The sequence below is a fragment of the Epinephelus fuscoguttatus genome, linkage group LG5 (genome assembly GCF_011397635.1).
Source record: "Epinephelus fuscoguttatus linkage group LG5, E.fuscoguttatus.final_Chr_v1".
Lineage (NCBI taxonomy): Eukaryota > Metazoa > Chordata > Actinopteri > Perciformes > Serranidae > Epinephelus > Epinephelus fuscoguttatus.
In genome coordinates, this window is record NC_064756.1 from 24,027,392 (window position 1) to 24,045,579 (window position 18,188).

An 18,188-nucleotide genomic window follows, 5' to 3' on the forward strand; every position below is an offset into this window, starting at 1 on the left:
ATAAATAAGCTCTGCTGGCTTGGAAAAATGATTTACAAACCTTATTTTCACCCACTATTTACTACATTTGGAACAACAAGAATATTCAATATAACATGAAATCTCTCTATTATGGGAAATGGGTTGACAGTGATATTGTAGCTATTGGTTAGACAACTTGTTGATACTGATGAGGGAGAAATTAATGTGTAAAATTAATTCCTCTTCAAATTCAACTTACCAGTTTCGCCCACAGAATAAGCAGTCGTTTTTGAGGCTTTAACTGCGGTCATGCCATCTACACTTCGAAGAGTCGATTTAAATTTTAAAAATCCATTGCGCGTCTACATTATGCTGTATGGTAACTTGAACAAAAACTTAATGGTGCGTTCAAATACCCCATCTCAATGGCCACGAAAGTGGAACAGGGAGTTTCATTTTTTCCCTTTGTTGAAATACATATATTAGACATTACTTTATTATACTTTTAATACATAATTTCAATGATTATATGCGAAAATTATTACAGTATCCCACTGATATACATATCAACAATCAGATGCTAAAATCATATTAATATCCAACCAACTACATGAGAAATTAAAAAAAAAAAAATCATAAAAAATTATGCCTATTATCAAAGGCTTGACTGCACTCTTTGACAAGGGGGATGCTGCAGCTTTTGAGAGGTTCAGTAATCGAGAATGCAATCATCGACACATCTAACAGAGGTGTATTCCTTGGAGAAGTTGACGCTACCAATAATAGATATTCAAATAAATACACCAAGAATCACATACAAGTTGTAACTCTGCCCCCAGTAAGATTCATTTGGGGGCTTCGCTGTATGGGGAAATTAATTCAATGACAAATTCTGCCTTAATAATGAAGTTAAAGAGGTTTCTGTTACAATTTTGCATCTAATATAGCCAGCATATAAGACACTGGAGAGGTTTTGACTTGATATTGAATATTCTTGGACCTTCTATGAACTACAAGAAGAAATAAACAGCCATTTGTTTAATCACTGTATAAATACCAGAATGTGCTGGGTGGGTGTTCAGCTTTATATAAAGGAGAAACTCTGGGTAAAAATTCAGTTACAGGATAAATACATTTTTATGTGTTTTGAAGGTAATGAGGTGGGGAAAGTGATTATTATTAGTAGTAGTAGTAGTACTACTACTAATAATAATAATAATAAATGTATTTTCTACAGTTAATTTTATCATTGGTGAAATTCCATATGAACAGATGGTACATTATTCTGGCTTTATATTACATTTTCTTTATTTTCCTTAGTTGTTATTATTATTGTATTATGTATACAATTTCTTATCTAATTTTGTCTTTTTCTTTTTGTATGTACCGCTGGCAGGACAGTTGTATGTATATAATCTTAATGTACCTGTTTGTTCAATGTATTAAATAAAATGTTAGCGGCCTCAATGTGTTTCGAGTTCTCTGACAGCACTTGAAGGCATCATGAGACTTTTTTTTTTTGTCCATGCGCGTTTTCTCGTATATTTTTAATTTGTGATTCAATGTTTTTGACTTTAAATTGCAAAGTCAAGAAAATGAAATCATCCATAAATTATATATACATTTTAATTGTTCGACTGGTGTTTTTTTAAGTGGCGTCATTTATGTTCAATAAACGCAAACAGTTGCTATTTTGGTACATCTGGTTTTCCGTAGAGGCGGAAGTAGCGTTTCACAACCACCAGCAGCAGGGCACCGGCGTGACATTCACTGGGCACTCAGGGTTGTGTAAAGAAGAAATACGAGTACCCTGTGCCCGAGCCAGTAGTTGTCAAAATGAGAGTATTACAGGCGAGTCTGTCTTTGGCTAAAACGCATATTTTGGCACCAGGAAGCGTCACTCTTAAAAAGGTAACCGGAGCAGTCTGCAGTTTAACCGTTCTGACATCATTCCTCTTCATGCTGCTCTGCCATGACCCTGCTGTGTTTCACAATCGGTAAACAGACAGTAAGAGCTTTGAATATTGACCTTCCTCTGTTACAGGTGCTCATCAACAGCTGTCGGACATGTTCCTCTGGGATCATTCCCAACGAGAGGATCCGCAACATCGGCATCTCTGCTCACATCGACTCGGGGAAGACCACTCTGACCGAGCGTGTCCTTTATTACACCGGCAGGATAGCAGAGATCCATGAGGTGAGCTCCGGGACGGAGCTGCTGGTGTCAGATGAGGTCAACAGCTGTACCGTTTGCATTCATGTGCGGTTTCCTCTCCTGCTGTGTGTAGGTGAAGGGGAAGGACGGTGTTGGAGCCACTATGGACTCTATGGAGCTGGAGAGGCAGAGAGGCATCACCATCCAGTCAGCTGCTACATACACCATGTGGAAGGATCATAACATCAACATCATTGACACACCAGGTACTGAGAGACCATCTGGGGTCGTAGGGGTCAAATGATTTGCATATGGGCCCCTGTTTGTGGTGATTTGGTTACACACACTCAGCCGATAATGCAGGACTTTTCTTAAAGGGCTACTGAATGGTTTAGTGTTGCACATCAGTAGAGTTTGGAGATATGCGAGGGTACATTTAACACAATAATGGTCAAAATCTGAGCAACAGAGGCTGAGATACCCTGACCTTAAGTCTCTAGTATGGGTCAACCTCCAACAGCATTGGATTGGACATTTCCCATGATCCTACCTGATAGTGTCTTTCTATTACACCCTACCTGCCTGGTAAATGTACATGTCCTTCAAACCAAATGTTTGTAATGCAGGATCTCTGGTACAAATTTGTAGTCTTAAAGCCCAAGCCAAGATAACACTGATGATCGCAGTTCTCAGGCTTTGAAAGTAATCAGTAAAAAACATAGATGGAGGGCCCTTTTAAAGGTCCATTCCATCCAAGGTAATACTGTGTTGGTGTAGAAGTATTACAGTGTCTAATACAGTGCTGCAGGGATGACATTTATTTGTAGGCCTACCTGGAAGTTAGCATCACCCTAATTACCTTGACAAAAAGCGGGATTTTGCAAAACTTTTGCAGAAGATAACCTCTGTCGCAAGCAAAAGTTTAAGATACTTACATTTTTTGTTCAGTAAGATCATCTTTACAAATCAACACCACTTTTACAATTTCTTTGTGAAGTGTAACTTCAGTTGGCTTAAGTAAAAAGCTAACACTATAAACAAACTACATCAATGTTGCATGACTTCAACATCGCCGCCACAATGAGGCTGTAAAGCTGTGTTCAGTGTGATGACGCTCTGTTGTCTCTCTGTAGAAGCGCTTAAATGATAACTAAAAGAGTGCCCCAGGAATGAGTCCTAAGTATGAAAATAAATTAGCATTTAACACTCACGGTTCTTTGTTTCCAAATCAGTGGGTTTTTTGAATGGCTTTTTGGTGAGATGCCTGAAATATGGTCTGTGGTTAACGCAAGCTTAAGAGACTCCTGTGTTTTGTTCTACGACACAAAATTCGTCAGTAAATACCCTATTTGTGAACTTCTATGTGTGTTAAAAAAGGCCGTTGCTAACAAGTGGCTAAATGAGACTACAGAGTGTCATCACACTGAGTCACACTTCCGCGTTGGCCTACACAAAAACATTATCCCTGGGGCACTCTATTTTAAGGTTTTAGGATTCATTCACTCTGTTGTACCAGAGCTGCTTTGGTTTCCCTGACTTAATTTAAGTAGAAGTAATTGCACTTAGTTTAAACCTTTAATAGAGGGAAAACAAAAAGTTTTTAGTAAAATAACTCTTTCCTTTTGAAAGGAGAACATTGCATGACGTGTACGTCATGACTTACAAAGGCAGAGAAGTCCCATTTCAAAATAAGTTGTTCTAAATCTTAAAGAGGAAGCAACAAAATAAAGTGAAAAACAAAGTAAAATGCAGGTTTCATGTCTTTTCTTTACTGACTGTCCGTTCACTGTGAGTGGTCTCACATTATCCAGTCCAAACTGTAAGGGAAAGCTGTCAACATTTCTACCTTGTAATGTATGAATGTGCAGCTGCAGTAAATCAGGTATAAGTAAAAAAAAAAAAATGCTGCAGAATGTGGAGCGTCGTGGTGCTGCTCACCATGTTATTGCAGCATCCTCGGTTTGACCCTATCTGCCTCAGTTTTTGTTTTTTCAACTCTTTGCTGTTTGTTAACAGCAGAAAACATTTCCACAGAAGCATGTTGAAATGCTACAGAAAGTAAAAGAATAGACAAAATTACTCAACAGCAATTACGGCTGTAAATATAAATAGTTCATCTGAACTTTTTATCAAGGTATCTGTGAATGCCGAGACACAGACAGCTTATCTTCTGATGATTTAGATGTAGAGATCCGGTGCTAGCTGCCATGGCAGGAAGGATTGGCCCTGCTGAAGTGTCTAAAATGTTGAATCTCCACCAGCTCCAGGACTTTAACCTCACAAGTCAAAAGTATCATTTTCATGTTTATTTTCAAGTCTGTTATCTCTAACCGTCCCTGTCCCTGTCGTTTCTCCAGGTCACGTGGACTTTACCATTGAAGTGGAGCGAGCGCTGCGTGTGCTGGACGGAGCCGTGCTGGTGTTGTGTGCGGTGGGGGGAGTGCAGTGTCAGACCATGACCGTGAACAGGCAGATGAAACGCTACAACGTCCCCTTCCTCACCTTCATCAACAAGCTGGACCGCATGGGAGCCAACCCTAGCAGAGCCCTGCAGCAGATGAGGTACATTACACTAACAGGGCACATGTACTGTCATGCATACGTACCAAAGTGCTCCTGATCAGCTACACATAGAGTCATCAGACACAGTCAGAAGTACAATGTACACCAATCAGCCAAAACATTAAAACCAATGTTTCAACAACAATTCAGTGTTCTGCTGGGAAACTTTTGGTCCTGGCATTCATGTGGATGCTCCTTGACATGTTCCACCTACCTAAACACTGTTGCAGACCAAGTACATCCCCTCATGGCAACAGGACTCCCCCATGCAGGACACTGCGCCATGCCAAAGAGCTCAAGGCATTTACCTCGCCCCCAAAGTCCCCAGATCCCAATCTGATCGAGCACTCGTGGGATGTACCCGTGCCAATTCGGTACCACCAATCCACAACAGGGCCTCCTTGGATCATTCTTGTCTCTGACATGTCAAGGCATGGACACAGGACCTCTGGGGTGTGTCCTGTAGTCGCTGGCACCAGGGTGTCGGCAGCAGATCCTTTGAGACCTGCAGATTGTGAGATTTGTGCCACCATGTTCCACGGATGCTCTATCAGAATGGGATCTTGGGAATTTGGAGGCCAGGTCAACACCTTGAGATCGTTGTCATGACCCTAAAGCCACCTCTGAGTAGTTTTTGCAGTGTGACATGGTGCATTGTCTTACTGTGAGAGGCACTGCCATGAAGGGGAGGGGTACTTGGTCTGTGATGGTGTTTGGGTGGGTGGAGCATGTCAAGTGGCATCCACATGAATGCTAAGACCCAAGGTTTCCCAGGAGAACATTGCACTGTAACAAAATGATTAATGTTATTCACTTAATCGCCATGGTTTTAATGTTTTGGCTGATTGGTGTATCTCTCAGCTTTTTAATGTAACTTCTGCATGTGTCCTGTGTGCCTCTCCTAATCTTTTGCTAATTTACTAGACCAAACAAAAGATGTGGATGCAAGAAAAGTAGCAGGGAGCCTGGCTTCAGACTCATGCAGCTGTGTTTTACAAACAGTAACAGACTGAAGCTGACATGAAATCATTGTTCCACAAACAATGTTACAGTCAGCAGTGGTTTTCCTTCCTGTATTTTGTTCTCACCTCATCACCTCAGACTTCTTCTTTGCCTTCCTCAGAACCAAACTAAACCACAATGCAGCCTTTGTGAGCATCCCCATTGGCCTGGAGGATAACATGCGTGGCATCATCGACCTTGTGGAGGAGCGGAGCATGTATTTCGAGGGGCCTTTTGGGTGAGGGATTCCCCTTGTGGTAGCTTTATCATAAAGAGATCTGTTTCTGTTTAAGTGTAAATTGGTCATTTTCATCTGCACTGTAATTGATGATGTAAGTGATTCTTGAGCAGAGAGAATAATTTGCCATAAATGAGACTAACTGAAGCTTGGTGGCAAAAATCCTCAAGTTAATTTCTATCCCTGTTTCACAACTTCCAAGATTCTGTTCCTGATCAAAATGAAGCTGATTCACACCGTTTCTTCCTCTCTGCAGTCAAACTCTCCGCTATGATGAGATCCCGGCAGATTTCCGCGCTGAGGCTGCAGACCGCAGGGAGGAGCTGGTGGAGTGTGTGGCTAACGCCGATGAAATCCTGGGAGAGATGTTTTTGGAGGAAAAGATTCCAACTACAGAGGAGCTGAAGGTTTGTGTCTTTAAAGAAAGAGAACGTGTGTTTTCAGATAATTATAAAACAGCTTTCAGTGTTTATGGAGAAGTGCTTGTGTTTTTGTTTTCAGTGACAACACTGAGCCAAACGAATCTCTCTCAGTACAAGGATTAGCACTTCACTTCCTGTCATGACTCATAGTTGACACATCATAAGTATAAAAAAGCTTTTCACAATAATTTCTTGGCATCCCAAGTAAACAAGATGAAAGACTCTGCAGCCACGCTTGAGCTAAGTGCTAACGTCAGCATGCTAACAGCTGGTATAATGTTAACCAGGTTCACCATTTTAAGCCCCTTTTACACTGCCTCATCTAGGCAGCAATTTTACATGTAATTTTGCCTCGCCGTGCTGTGTTAACTGTAGAGAGATATCTGTATAAAAATGCATAGAAGGCAAGTTCTTGGCAATCTGTCTCATAGTTGTCAAGACATTTCATTAAAAGCCAAAAGTATTAACTAATCCAATCAAAACTGAAACGGCAATCCGTCACTACTCTCTGAGATATAACAGTCTGGACCAAAGTAGTGACCCTAGCCATGCTAATAAAGATAAGGCATCTGTTAGGGCGACCTCTGCCTCATCAGGTAGAGTGTGCGCCCCATGTAGGCTGCGTCCTTTGTAGCGGCCTGGGTTCAGTTCCAACCTGTGGCCCTTTGCTGCGTGTCATCCCCACTCTGGCACCCCCTTTCCTGTCACCTGCTAGCTGTTGTGTGATAGAGGCAAAAGCCCTGAAATTAATCTTAAAAAAAAAAGGCATCTGTGAGATTTAATTTTGACGAATATTTTCTTAAAACATGGCATTGAGCCTCATTCACAAATCTGTGCTTTAACCATGCGTCTGAATGTTTACCACTCAAATTTGGGATTCATTAGTATTTTCTTACCTGAATTTGTTCATGCTTTGCAAACAAATTTAGACTTGCCTCATAACATGTGTGCGCACAGATGATAAAAGCCTGGCTGTCTGTGAAAAGAAATATACCTTTTAGTTAGATGCACAACATATTGAAACAGCATTCATTAAAAAAAAAAAGCTTTAATAGACAGCAATATTTAAAGCTTTCAATTTCCTAACCCATCAGTCAAATGTATTAAATAACTATGAAATTAAGTTTAATTTCTAAAAAATTAATCCTCATCTGTTATTATCATATAATGAGGTATATGGAAATGTCTGTATTAAAATGTAACACCTTTGGTTTTCATTATTTTTATTTACTTGGCCTATAATGATTGGCTGGTCCCACCAATTTCTAGTGTCATGAAATTATTATTATTATTATTATTATTGTTGTTAACAGACATCTAGGTTATGTAATAGATTCTGATCAACCTCATGCACCAATCGTATTTTCTTGTGTAGAGAAATAGGGATGTGGCGGTATGCTGATTGCAAATAATGGCCAGGTGTCTGTCAACATACAGATGGCGGTAATAACAGAATTGCCCCGTGCGCATGTATCATGAATTTGATTGAATTTGTATTTTTGACGTGCTCACTCATTTTATGTGCAAAATTAGATCACTTCTACGCACTTATTATTGAATGAGGCCCAATGTCTTTTCATTTACAGGTCCAGTGTGTAGGAGATAAAATGACTATGATTTCATTAGTTTATAATCACCTGAAAATGGGAATCATTGTCATTGTGGAAAATGAACCCAATATTTACTTTAGTGACTACAGGGCGAAAGAATTGACCATAAATTGTGATCACGTTCATTTTCCTCATTGACGACAATACATTCAGAGCTGCCGCAAGTCTCCTACGGGGGCGTGGCGCTGATGTCACTGAATCAGGAAGTGAGCTGAGTTGGGTATCTTGCTTCAGAGTCCGCCATGGTCTTCTACAGTAGCCCAGAACAGCCAAACCAAACACTGGCCTCAAAGGTCACACATGTTGAGACCTTAATTTCAACAGTGGAGACCTTCAAAAACCATTTAAGTTCTTTTATCAAATATGTCTAAATTGGGACATGAACGCTGTGTATGAATAAAGAATAAACATAATTTTGTTGCCCAACACTCAATCTCTCGTTATGTCACTGTCTTCCAGGCTGCGATCCGCAGGGTCACAGTGCAGCGTCTCTTCACTCCAGTGTTGGTGGGCACAGCGTTGAAAAATAAGGGGGTCCAGCCTCTACTGGACGCTGTCCTGGATTACCTGCCGAACCCCACTGAAGTCAAAAACTATGCTATCCTCAATGAAGAGTGAGTATTGCCCAAAGTTACTCTATATTATCTATCATGGGGATTTTTTTTTGCACTAATGCCGGTGTGTTTGTGACTGTGTTAGAGATGGCAGTGAAACATCAAAGATTCAAATGGACCCGACAAGAGACTCCTCAAACCCCTTTGTTGGTCTGGCCTTCAAACTGGAGGTACGATACTATTCCTTTTCTTTAATTCTGCATTTTAGCTTAACAGGAAGGTCTTAATCTGCTTTGTTGTTTCCTGTTGTGTTTCTCATTATCAGGCGGGGCGGTTTGGCCAGCTGACATACGTGCGGGTGTACCAGGGCTGTCTGAAGAAGGGGGAGTACATCTACAACACACGCTCGAGCAAGAAAGTTAGAGTTCAGAGGCTCGTGCGCCTTCACGCCGACCAGATGGAGGTGAGAACAAGCCGTACGTCAGCTGGCTGTCAGAGGTCACAGTTTTCCATCCGCGGTTTGCAGTTTAAGCAGCAGAGGAGCATGACTGGTCAGAATGGTTAGGTTCCTCTTTTGGCGCCAGTCAAGTGTGCAGATAACAAACCACATCCCCCATGGCACCAAAGTTTCCATTCTTCTTATATCAAAACAAAACATGAAGCTGTTTATTATTCAGGCCAATATTTCAGTCATCAAGTATGACTTTTAAATCAACCTAGTCTTGAAACATAAGCATCTTGTCCTCTTATATATTTTTTTTTATCTGTGCTGTTTTCAGGATGTGGATCAAGTTTATGCAGGAGATATTTGTGCTCTGTTTGGGATTGACTGTGCCAGCGGAGACACTTTTACATCCAGGACCAGCGCCAATCTCTCAATGGTGTGTAACTTAATAGAAATTATTCTTCTTTTCTTCTTCCCTCTAAGATATGAGGAGAATCTTGTGTTCAATTGTTATTGTGTCTCCAGGAGTCTATTCACGTCCCAGAGCCTGTCATTTCCATGTCAATGAAGCCCACCAACAAGGTAAAAAAAACCACTTTAATTTACTTATAAGTATTGTAAAAATCTATTCAGCCATTAACTCTTCTCTCCTCTTGTTATTCCTCTTCCAACCAGAACGATATGGATAAATTCTCCAAAGGCATTAACCGTTTCACCAGGGAAGACCCGACGTTTAGGGTGCATTTTGACACTGAGAGCAAAGAAACCATCATCTCGGGCATGGGCGAGCTGCATCTTGAAATCTACTCCCAGGTACCTAGTTAGTGGCTCATGCTTTTTATTAAGTCTGAATGTCACCTGCGCGCTGTGCCCAGACACGTCCTGAACACGACAAAATAAGAAGAAATTAAGAGCCTCTGCAGTAAAATACACCACCACACTCTTCTAGTGGGTCATAAGTGATGATTGAGAGGGATTTCTGTGAGACTATACATTGTTTTTAAAGGAAAATCCTGCAAAGTACATCTTTAATACATGATATCCTGCAATAAAGGAGACAAATCCTGACATGTTTAATCGTTCTGATGGTGCTTTGTATCCAGTTAGTCTTGATTTGTGGAGGTTTGGAGCTGTCAGGTGTAACCAGGGTCTCTGCAAGTCCTTTGAAGGTCTAAAATCTGATAAATATTAGGCCTTAAAAGTCATTTAATAGTTTTAAGTGACGTCTTAATTGCCTAAAACATTTTATCTAATTTAATTGGTCTATTTTTTTAATTTCCTTTTGTCAAAATGATTTACACACAGTCTATATTTCAGATGTAAAAAGTCTTTAGACCTACCACTAAACCTAATACCTGGCACTTATCTGTCTGCAAAGTATATATTAATAAAATATATATTAACCTAACACACCCTTGCACAGGACCATATACATACTACTTACCTTTGTACTTAGGTAGGTGAAATGTCTTTAAAAGCATTACATTTAATTGTCTGACACCGCCATTTGGTGCTACTTTGTCTGTGGCAAGTACCAAAAAATGTTGATATGTCTGAGGTTCAGTGTTTCTGGAGTGAAGCTCTAGCTGAGATCTCTAAGCCGTCTCTAAATGGGATTTATCAATCCTGAAAAAAGTTTTTAGTCATGTATGAATAAAGTGAGACTTTGAAGCTGATATATCTGACCCATGTTTTTGTTGTTTCAGAGGATGGAGAGGGAATACAATTGTCCCTGCATCATGGGAAAACCCAAAGTGGCTTTCAGAGAGACGATCACCAGTCCTGTACAGTAAGTGCTGATCTCCTAAAACACACACACACTGAACAGTGTAAACTGAGGCAACAGTCTGTATAAACAGTTTATTTTGGCTAAAATACAACAGCAACCAAAAGTATTACAAACACAGCACCATGTAAGCACGTCATCATTACATGTGATGGCTTTCTGCTTGCAGCCTTTATGCTCCAATATTTGAATACAAGGTGTGAACATCAAGATGTTGTTTTTGGTTGTTAAAGCAGTGTGATGGATGTCAGCAGTTCAGTTTGTGTGTGGAGGTTTTTGACACTCGTGGCAGTGCGGCAGCTGCTCCATCTGCAGCACTTTGACTCCCTCTGGAGGAGACCAGGTGAACAGCAGCTTCCAGTGAATGATTTCCTGAAAGAAAGAAGGCAGATTGTCAGATTATCATGGGGTAATAATTATATTATAATAAGAGAGATCAGACAGTAAAACTGTATCACATTGTGCATATCTAGCATGAGAGTAAGTGTCCTAAGATGCCACTAGTGCTGAAGTTATTACCTGCTTTAGTAAAGGATTATAAAACAAGTGTTTACCTGTGACACCATCTCATGCAGAAGTGTGTGACAGTCAAACTTCAGCTGGTCGTTCTCACTTGCCTGCAGCAGATAAAGGAAAAATAAGCCAATATTAGACACCAAGTCCAATACAACTGTTACATCCTCAGTTCATTTGCAGCTTCCTTTATGTCATTATTATCCATCTCTTTACTTATCAGCCGAGGATTAATGAGCAGATTTAATGACAGACAGAAGAAACCTACCAGCTGAGTGATGTTGGCCACCTGAGCCATGTTGTACACAGTGTTTTCAGTGGATTCATTCAGCATGACGAAGCTGGAGGCCACGGTGCAGAGGTGCCAGAAGGGCTCCATGTCGGGCTCAATGTGACCATGGCTGTCTGTCGGTCAGAACGTCAGTGTGTTACATACATATACTGCAGGCTATGCTTGTCTGTATCCTGGAGATTTCACCATCAGGGGTCAAAATGTCAGCCATTTGTGTTGCGTTAATATTCTTCAGGGAGATACTGAGGTAACTCAAAAACCGCAAATACTAACAGTGATGAAATTCCCAAAAGCTGCAATTTCAAACTGCCGATGTTGTGCAAGATGTGACTTTGTGCGGTGACTAGCAGCAGTTTTGTTTTCCTGTACATACCAGGTAGATATTCTGCAGACACCGGTGTTTGGCTCCCCTTGTACTTTTGGTATAAGGCCTCTTCTTGAGCTTTGCTGTTATTTGTACGGAGATCCCCACACGAGGCCTGGACCTCTGGCGAGCGCTGTGGTTCTCCCTTTGGAAACAAAACCTCCGCAGAGCATTTCTCTGCAGTCTGGATCAGTGTTTTAAAAAAAGGAGGGGTTAGTGGATTAAAAATGAGCAAATAAAGGAAAGGCAGGTTTGGCAATAAAAAAAGGTGCTAGTATTCCTCATAAAGGCGTAGTCCATGTGTTACCATGGCAGCCAGTGAGTCAGGGTTTGACCACATTGCCTCATTTTATCGTCTGTTTAGTTAAATCTCGTAAAACCTGTTCACTTTAAAGTCAAAGATTATCTGCTTTAAACAAACTGCCTGAGAACCCGGTGCAATAAATAATCATATCTTACATTGCTGATTCTCTCTCGCACTGAAATCTCCAGCTGATACTTTCTCCCAGAGTCCACATCCTACAAGAGAAATCAGAAATAACCACAGTTGACAGAAGATAGAAAATTCACTGTGAACTTAACAATAACAGTTAAACTTCAGCTGACCTCTGCGTTTCCGCTGTGGACTTCATGCATGCCGAACAGCCTGTATGGAGAGCCGTGGCGGGTGTTGAGGTAGTGCTGGACCACCTGGGCTGCCCTGCGAGCCGGGTAGTGATTAGGGTTCAGCTCTCCAGTCGCCATCACCTCTTCAGTCTCTTCATCCACTAATACTTCCTGATGTTATTCCAGAGGAGACAAGAAAGCACAGTCAGTGAGAAAGGAAAGACAGTATTTAAGCAGAAACTGCAGTAATGAACAGGGATGGGCTTCAGATCTTTGGGGGACTTTGCCCTCAGGTGTCTGCAGGGTGGAGCTATTTCTCCAGTTGGTTTGTCTCCACATAAAAACTAAATAAAAAGCTTTAGACACAAGGACAGCTTCACTGAGCGAAGTGAAAAGGATAGTAAATATGAAAAAGTCTTGGAAACAGCACATGGTGAAGAGGTGCACAGCTGAAAGATGAATTAAATAAAGGAGTCTGATCTTGCCTGTAACTGAAATGCTCCAACCTCCCAGCCTGTAACTTTGTCAGGTAGAAAGTTTTATCTGACCGGCGCTTCTCATGGGAGTGGAAAGATCACTTCCCACTTCCTATTACACCAGAGCTCTTTGAGGACTGCCCCCTTTTCTTTTAAAGAGACAGAGCTCTTTCCTGTTTGCTCTGCTCCCCTTCGAATCAACTTTACACAACAGGCAAATGTGGATCAGTTCTGCAGCCATCCACTATTTCAACTGCAACAAAATTATGAGGGACATTTCAAATGTCAGTAATTGATGAGCATATTTTATGACACACACCGATGTGTTTTTTTAAAAGGCAACATTGATGAGGTCTAATACTTTTCAGCCATACTGGCAGATGCCAGAGTCTTTGTGTAACTTTCTATTCAAGAAAAACATGATACATGTTTTTTTCTGTCGCTAAAGTGACAGTTGTGGCACGTGAAATACTTCAAGAGAAAGACCAAGATGCCAAAAATCGTCTTTAATAATCGTGCACTAATGTCTGTAATACTTAAAGTTACTATTACTTGTACTTTTTGTAGTACCGATCAAAATAGTAAGAAATTAAAATGTTTTTGTTTGCATTTATATTCATTCATTCATTTTCCCCTGTTGGGGTTGGCAGGGGCTGGAGCCTATCCCAGCTGACATTGGGCGAGAGGCGGGGTACACCCTGGACAGGTCACCAGACTATCACAGGGCTGACACATAGAGACAGACAACCATTCACACTCACATTCACACCTACGACCGATTTAGAGTCACCAGTTAACCTGCATGTCTTTGGACTGTGGGAGGAAACCGGAGTACACGGAGAAAACCCCACGCTGACACTGCTGCTGTGAGGCGACAGTGCTAACCACTGCACCACTGGGCCGCCCATTTGCAGCTATAATGTCGCCTAAATTAGGTGTCATTTAGGTACTGACAGATGATGGTACTGTAATTTGATTGGTGCATCTGTTTTTGGTCGCAACTAAAGACTGTTCAATATATCACTTTGGTGCCAACAGCAACACAGACAGTGTGGCCTCTATCACCAATAGAGTTGCTCAAACACGCCTAAACACTCAGGACTCTGCTGGACAGATGATCCCAGTTTGTCACACTGCCTCAGAATGTGGATATTTTGCCCCTTTTCTCTGCAGGTTTGACTTCACCCATAAGAAGCAGTCTGGCGGCTCTGGGCAGTACGGTAAAGTTATCGGAGTCCTTGAGCCTCTTGAGCCAGAGCATAGCACCAAGCTGGAGTTTGAAGACCAGACCGTTGGAACAAACGTCCCTAAGCAGTTTATACCAGCTGTTGAAAAGGTTTGTTTTTTAACTTAAATGTTGTCACAGTGAAAGTACGGCTATAGGGATGTTAAATCGAAGTGATTTGAACACAAAGTGAAAGCCATGCTCTTGTCTTTCATGGCTTGTTTCTTCCCATTGTGCTGCAGGGCTTCAGGGATGCCTGTGAGAAGGGGCCGCTGAGCGGGCACAAGATCTCAGGAGTCAGGTTCGTCCTGGAAGACGGAGCGAATCACTTGGTGGACTCCAATGAGATCTCCTTCATCCGGGCAGGAGAGGGCGCTCTAAAGCAAGGTGAGGGTCATGTTAGATCACACCTACTCTACCATTCATCTCTTTTGTTTTCAGCGTATATTAATGCTGGTTTCTATTTGCTCTCCTCAGCTATGGAAAAGGCCAACACGATCATCCTGGAGCCGATCATGTCTGTGGAAGTCGTAGCACCTCAGGAGTTTCAGGGAGCAGTCATTGCTGGTGTAAACCGTCGGCACGGTGTCATCACAGGACAGGATGGAGCTGAGGGATACTTCACTCTGTACGCTGATGTGAGTCCAGTTTGTCCACGCTTCACATACAGCTGCACACACAGCATTTATCTGCAGCCTTTTAGCGTGCAACATTTGTTCTCACATACTTCATCACCATTTAATTTCATCCTGTTTTCCCCAACAGATTCCACTAAATGACATGTTTGGCTACGCCACAGAACTACGCTCCTGCACTGAAGTAAGTTTGACCTCACAACACCCTATATGTGCAGTATAACGGTTGTCCATTATAGTCTACGTAGAGTGAATGCTTTTCTCTGTGTTCATCAATCTCTAATTTACAATTTCAAAATTAGTCTGATAACACAAGTTAAGACAAAGTGCTATTTAAACTCCTGTTTTAATAATACACAATACAGAACTGGCTTACACTGCTGAGCCAGAAGGCAGAGCTCTCAATTGACCAGTCCATCTGCGTTCTGACCCTCATCTGCGGTTGTAAGTTTTTGATAGTGACCAAAAGAATGACATTGTGTATACAAAGGGCCGAAATCCGTTTTCTCTGCAGGGTGGCTGGGCTCAGCCTTAGAGATAGGGTAAGGAGCTCAGACATCCACAGGGAGTTTCGGGGAAAGCTGCTGCTCCTTCGCATCGAAAGGGGTCAGTTTAGGTGGTTCAGACATCTGATCAGGATGCCTCCTGGGCGCCTCCTGTTAGGCCTGGTAGGAGGCCCTGGGCAGACCCAGAACACGCTGGAGGGATTATATATCTCATCTGGCCTTGAACGTCTCGGGATCCCCCGAGGAGCCGCAAAGTACTGAGAAGAGGAAGTACCTTGATCAGCGTGCTGACTCTGTGACTCGGCCCCAGATAAGCAGATTAAAATGAATAGACGGACAATATGTTTAGTCTCCCTGATAGAGACCTCACACTTTGTGATCATTAATCTTGTATGGGTGTGTTTACTTAGCACTGTGCTTTACTGCTTTGGATGTTCAGTTCTAGCATCTGTTGATAAGAACATTGATTGGAAAAAAATACCGGGATTTGCATTGTCCCCCATATAGCCTGAGACTCCGCAAACCCCTCTCTGCTGCTCAGAAATCTTACTGTTTGGAGTTCATGGTATTAACTGAAGTAAACTCAGATGAGTATCAACATGGTGATACTGTGAACTGTTCAGAAAGCTTTTGGTGAGGGAATCAAGCGAGCTGGATGTCGTCAAAAGCAAGATAAGAAGTATAGTGTGAGACTGAACGAACACCCCTACACAGAGTGCCTCTACGCCTGTACGTCACAGCCTGCAGAACAGCTCTGCCCCAACATGTGACTTATAAGTGAACCTAATCCAGACAATCACAACCAAATTCATACAAATACCCAAATATTCAGATAACACTCTTGAGTTATGCAGAGATGTAGTTTAATAATAAACACATGTGGATAACAGTAATATAACATTATTACTTTAAAATTTTAGGGTAAAATAATATTAGTATAGGTAGCACTGGTTCATTTACTTCCTCTTTGGGCAGAAATGTTTGACAGTAGAACGTCTTCCATCTTTCTTCATAGGACTTAAGTTCTCTTTTTTTTAGTTCTTTGGTAAACTGTACAGGAAATCCATTCTGTTACTGTAGGGTTACAGGTATACAGTTATTTAAAAATAAATGTCAGAATCTGAAAAACATTGCACTGTCTCAGCAGCGCAGCTTGAATATTTGAAGTGGTCTGAGTTTGATGTTAATTTTTATGAGCTACAGTAGCTAACTACAATCGTATGGCAATCATTTCGGTACTCTGATGTCAAACATGGTCTGAAAAAGTGACTGAAACGTCTGGAATAGGGTTGCAGTAGTATAACAGTTTCACAGTATACCACTGGTAGAAAAATGAACAGTTATCATACTGTCTATATTTGCTCATCTATGGTATTAAAAATAAAATGAAACCGAACACAGTCTCTTATTTTCTAAAGGGCGACTTGTCACATAAATGTCCTTAAAAAATGGTTTCAAATTTAAATTATAATAAAACGTATGTTCAGCAAAAAATATAAATATATTTTCATTGTTTTAAAAGGTAAAAGGTGAAACTGATACCACTACTGCTACTACTAATAGAACAATTGTGTAATACCATGACACGGCAATATTTTCATTGTACCGTCAAAATCTCATACCATTACAACCCTAGTATTTTGATATGAAACATGTGTAGGAACCCTGATTACGGAGGAGTCCAAACAACTTCTATAGTACATTAGAATTTCACAAACCAACACCCTCTCTCATTGTTTATCCAGGGAAAAGGCGAGTACACCATGGAGTACAGCAGATACCAGCCCTGCCTGCCAGCCTCACAAGAGGAACTCATCCACAAATACCTGGAGGCGACAGGACAGCTGCCTGTGAAGAAGAACAAGTGGAAGAGCTGAAAACTGTCAAATATACCCAGATGTGTACTACTGGACTTTAACACGACCGCCGACCCTCATCTTTACACACATTTCCTGCCCATCATCAACCGTGACTCGACAATGAGGCTTTGATTTGTGGAGCCATGAAAAACTGACATGTTACTCTTGTTTTATAGTTGAAGCTACTTTTTCCCTCCCTGATGTTTGACCCCTGTTGGAAGCATATTTATTATCTTGATTTTAAAACAATTTGACCTTGTTGGTAAGGAAAGCTCAGTGTTTTGATTTGAGCTTGTTATGGCTTTTGTACTATGTACAGAACGGCCCTGATGTAAGAATGAGTGCAGCAAAGATACGTCTGTCTTTTAAAGTTTCGTTCTGTACGGATTATTTACATGTCAACAAACAACTTCTTACAAACACTTGATTCTTGGAAACCCACTTCTTTTCTTGTGCAGCAGTATTCTGTGTGGTCATTTGTAGATCTTCTACATGAGCAGTACATTTGCACACCAGGACACACGATTACACACCAAAGTTACTGCAGCTAGTTCCTCCTCACCTGTCCAGTGATCTCATTTTCCTCTTCTACCTCTGGTACGCTGTTTGGATGAGCCGTCACGTCCACCGAGTCAGCTTCAGGCCTGACCGTCACAGTGGGGCTCCCAGTTACCCCAGTTAACACAGCCAGAACGACAACAACGATTCTCAGACTCATCATAGTAAGCTGTAAAACACAGATGCTGTGGAAAAGGGGAAAAACCACTTCTGTAAAGGAGCGCAGGAAAACTGACTTTCCTGTCAGTGTGGAGTTATGTAACAGAGGAGGGAGGGAGCAGAGGGAAGAGGCTGTCCAGATCTTCCTGTCTTCCTGGCACAATCTGTTTATTCCCCCCCTTAACTAAACAAACTGCTTGGCTTTATCTGGCTCTGTTCTTCATACGCTCTCGTGCAACTCACTTAAGCTGTCAGCCCGA

At 41.5% G+C, this 18,188-nt stretch overlaps 2 protein-coding genes across 3 annotated transcripts; one reads left to right on the plus strand and one right to left on the minus strand.

Annotated features, from left to right (window-relative positions):
* The first annotated feature begins 1,698 nt into the window (after positions 1-1,698).
* Positions 1,699-17,767, plus strand: gfm1 (G elongation factor, mitochondrial 1). Its single transcript, XM_049576606.1, has 18 exons — positions 1,699-1,872; positions 2,006-2,158; positions 2,250-2,382; positions 4,474-4,678; positions 5,802-5,918; positions 6,175-6,325; positions 8,410-8,564; positions 8,650-8,734; positions 8,830-8,967; positions 9,284-9,385; positions 9,475-9,531; positions 9,625-9,762; positions 10,656-10,738; positions 14,160-14,322; positions 14,454-14,598; positions 14,689-14,849; positions 14,977-15,030; positions 17,098-17,767. The coding sequence occupies exons 1-18, from the start codon at positions 1,798-1,800 to the stop codon at positions 17,227-17,229; spliced, it is 2,247 nt and encodes a 748-aa protein (XP_049432563.1). The 5' UTR covers positions 1,699-1,797; the 3' UTR covers positions 17,230-17,767.
* Positions 10,785-18,043, minus strand: lxn (latexin). 2 transcript variants are annotated; one of them, XM_049576608.1, is made up of 7 exons: positions 17,774-18,043; positions 12,511-12,681; positions 12,364-12,423; positions 11,914-12,088; positions 11,517-11,653; positions 11,290-11,352; positions 10,785-11,107 (listed from the first exon to the last, which is right to left on the minus strand). In XM_049576608.1, the coding sequence occupies exons 1-7, from the start codon at positions 17,930-17,932 to the stop codon at positions 10,991-10,993; spliced, it is 882 nt and encodes a 293-aa protein (XP_049432565.1). In that variant the 5' UTR covers positions 17,933-18,043; the 3' UTR covers positions 10,785-10,990. The 2 variants fall into 2 exon arrangements, with proteins under 2 accessions (XP_049432565.1, XP_049432566.1); XM_049576609.1 differs by lacking the exon at positions 17,774-18,043 and adding an exon at positions 12,996-13,115.
* Between the last annotated feature and the right edge of the window lie 145 nt (positions 18,044-18,188).

Bases quoted from the DNA above. Each gene is read 5' to 3' on its own strand.
- gfm1 (XM_049576606.1), top strand. From the start codon at position 1,798: ATGAGAGTATTACAGGCGAGTCTGTCTTTGGCTAAAACGCATATTTTG. The intron at 2,159-2,249 runs GTGAGCTCCGGG...TGCTGTGTGTAG, and splicing joins GGATAGCAGAGATCCATGAG to GTGAAGGGGAAGGACGGTGT. The intron at 14,850-14,976 runs GTGAGTCCAGTT...TTTCCCCAACAG, and splicing joins ACTTCACTCTGTACGCTGAT to ATTCCACTAAATGACATGTT.
- lxn (XM_049576608.1), bottom strand. From the start codon at position 17,932: ATGATGAGTCTGAGAATCGTTGTTGTCGTTCTGGCTGTGTTAACTGGG. The intron at 12,089-12,363 runs GTAAGATATGAT...ACACTGATCCAG, and splicing joins TGCGAGAGAGAATCAGCAAT to ACTGCAGAGAAATGCTCTGC. The intron at 11,108-11,289 runs GTAAACACTTGT...TCTTTCTTTCAG, and splicing joins TGCATGAGATGGTGTCACAG to GAAATCATTCACTGGAAGCT.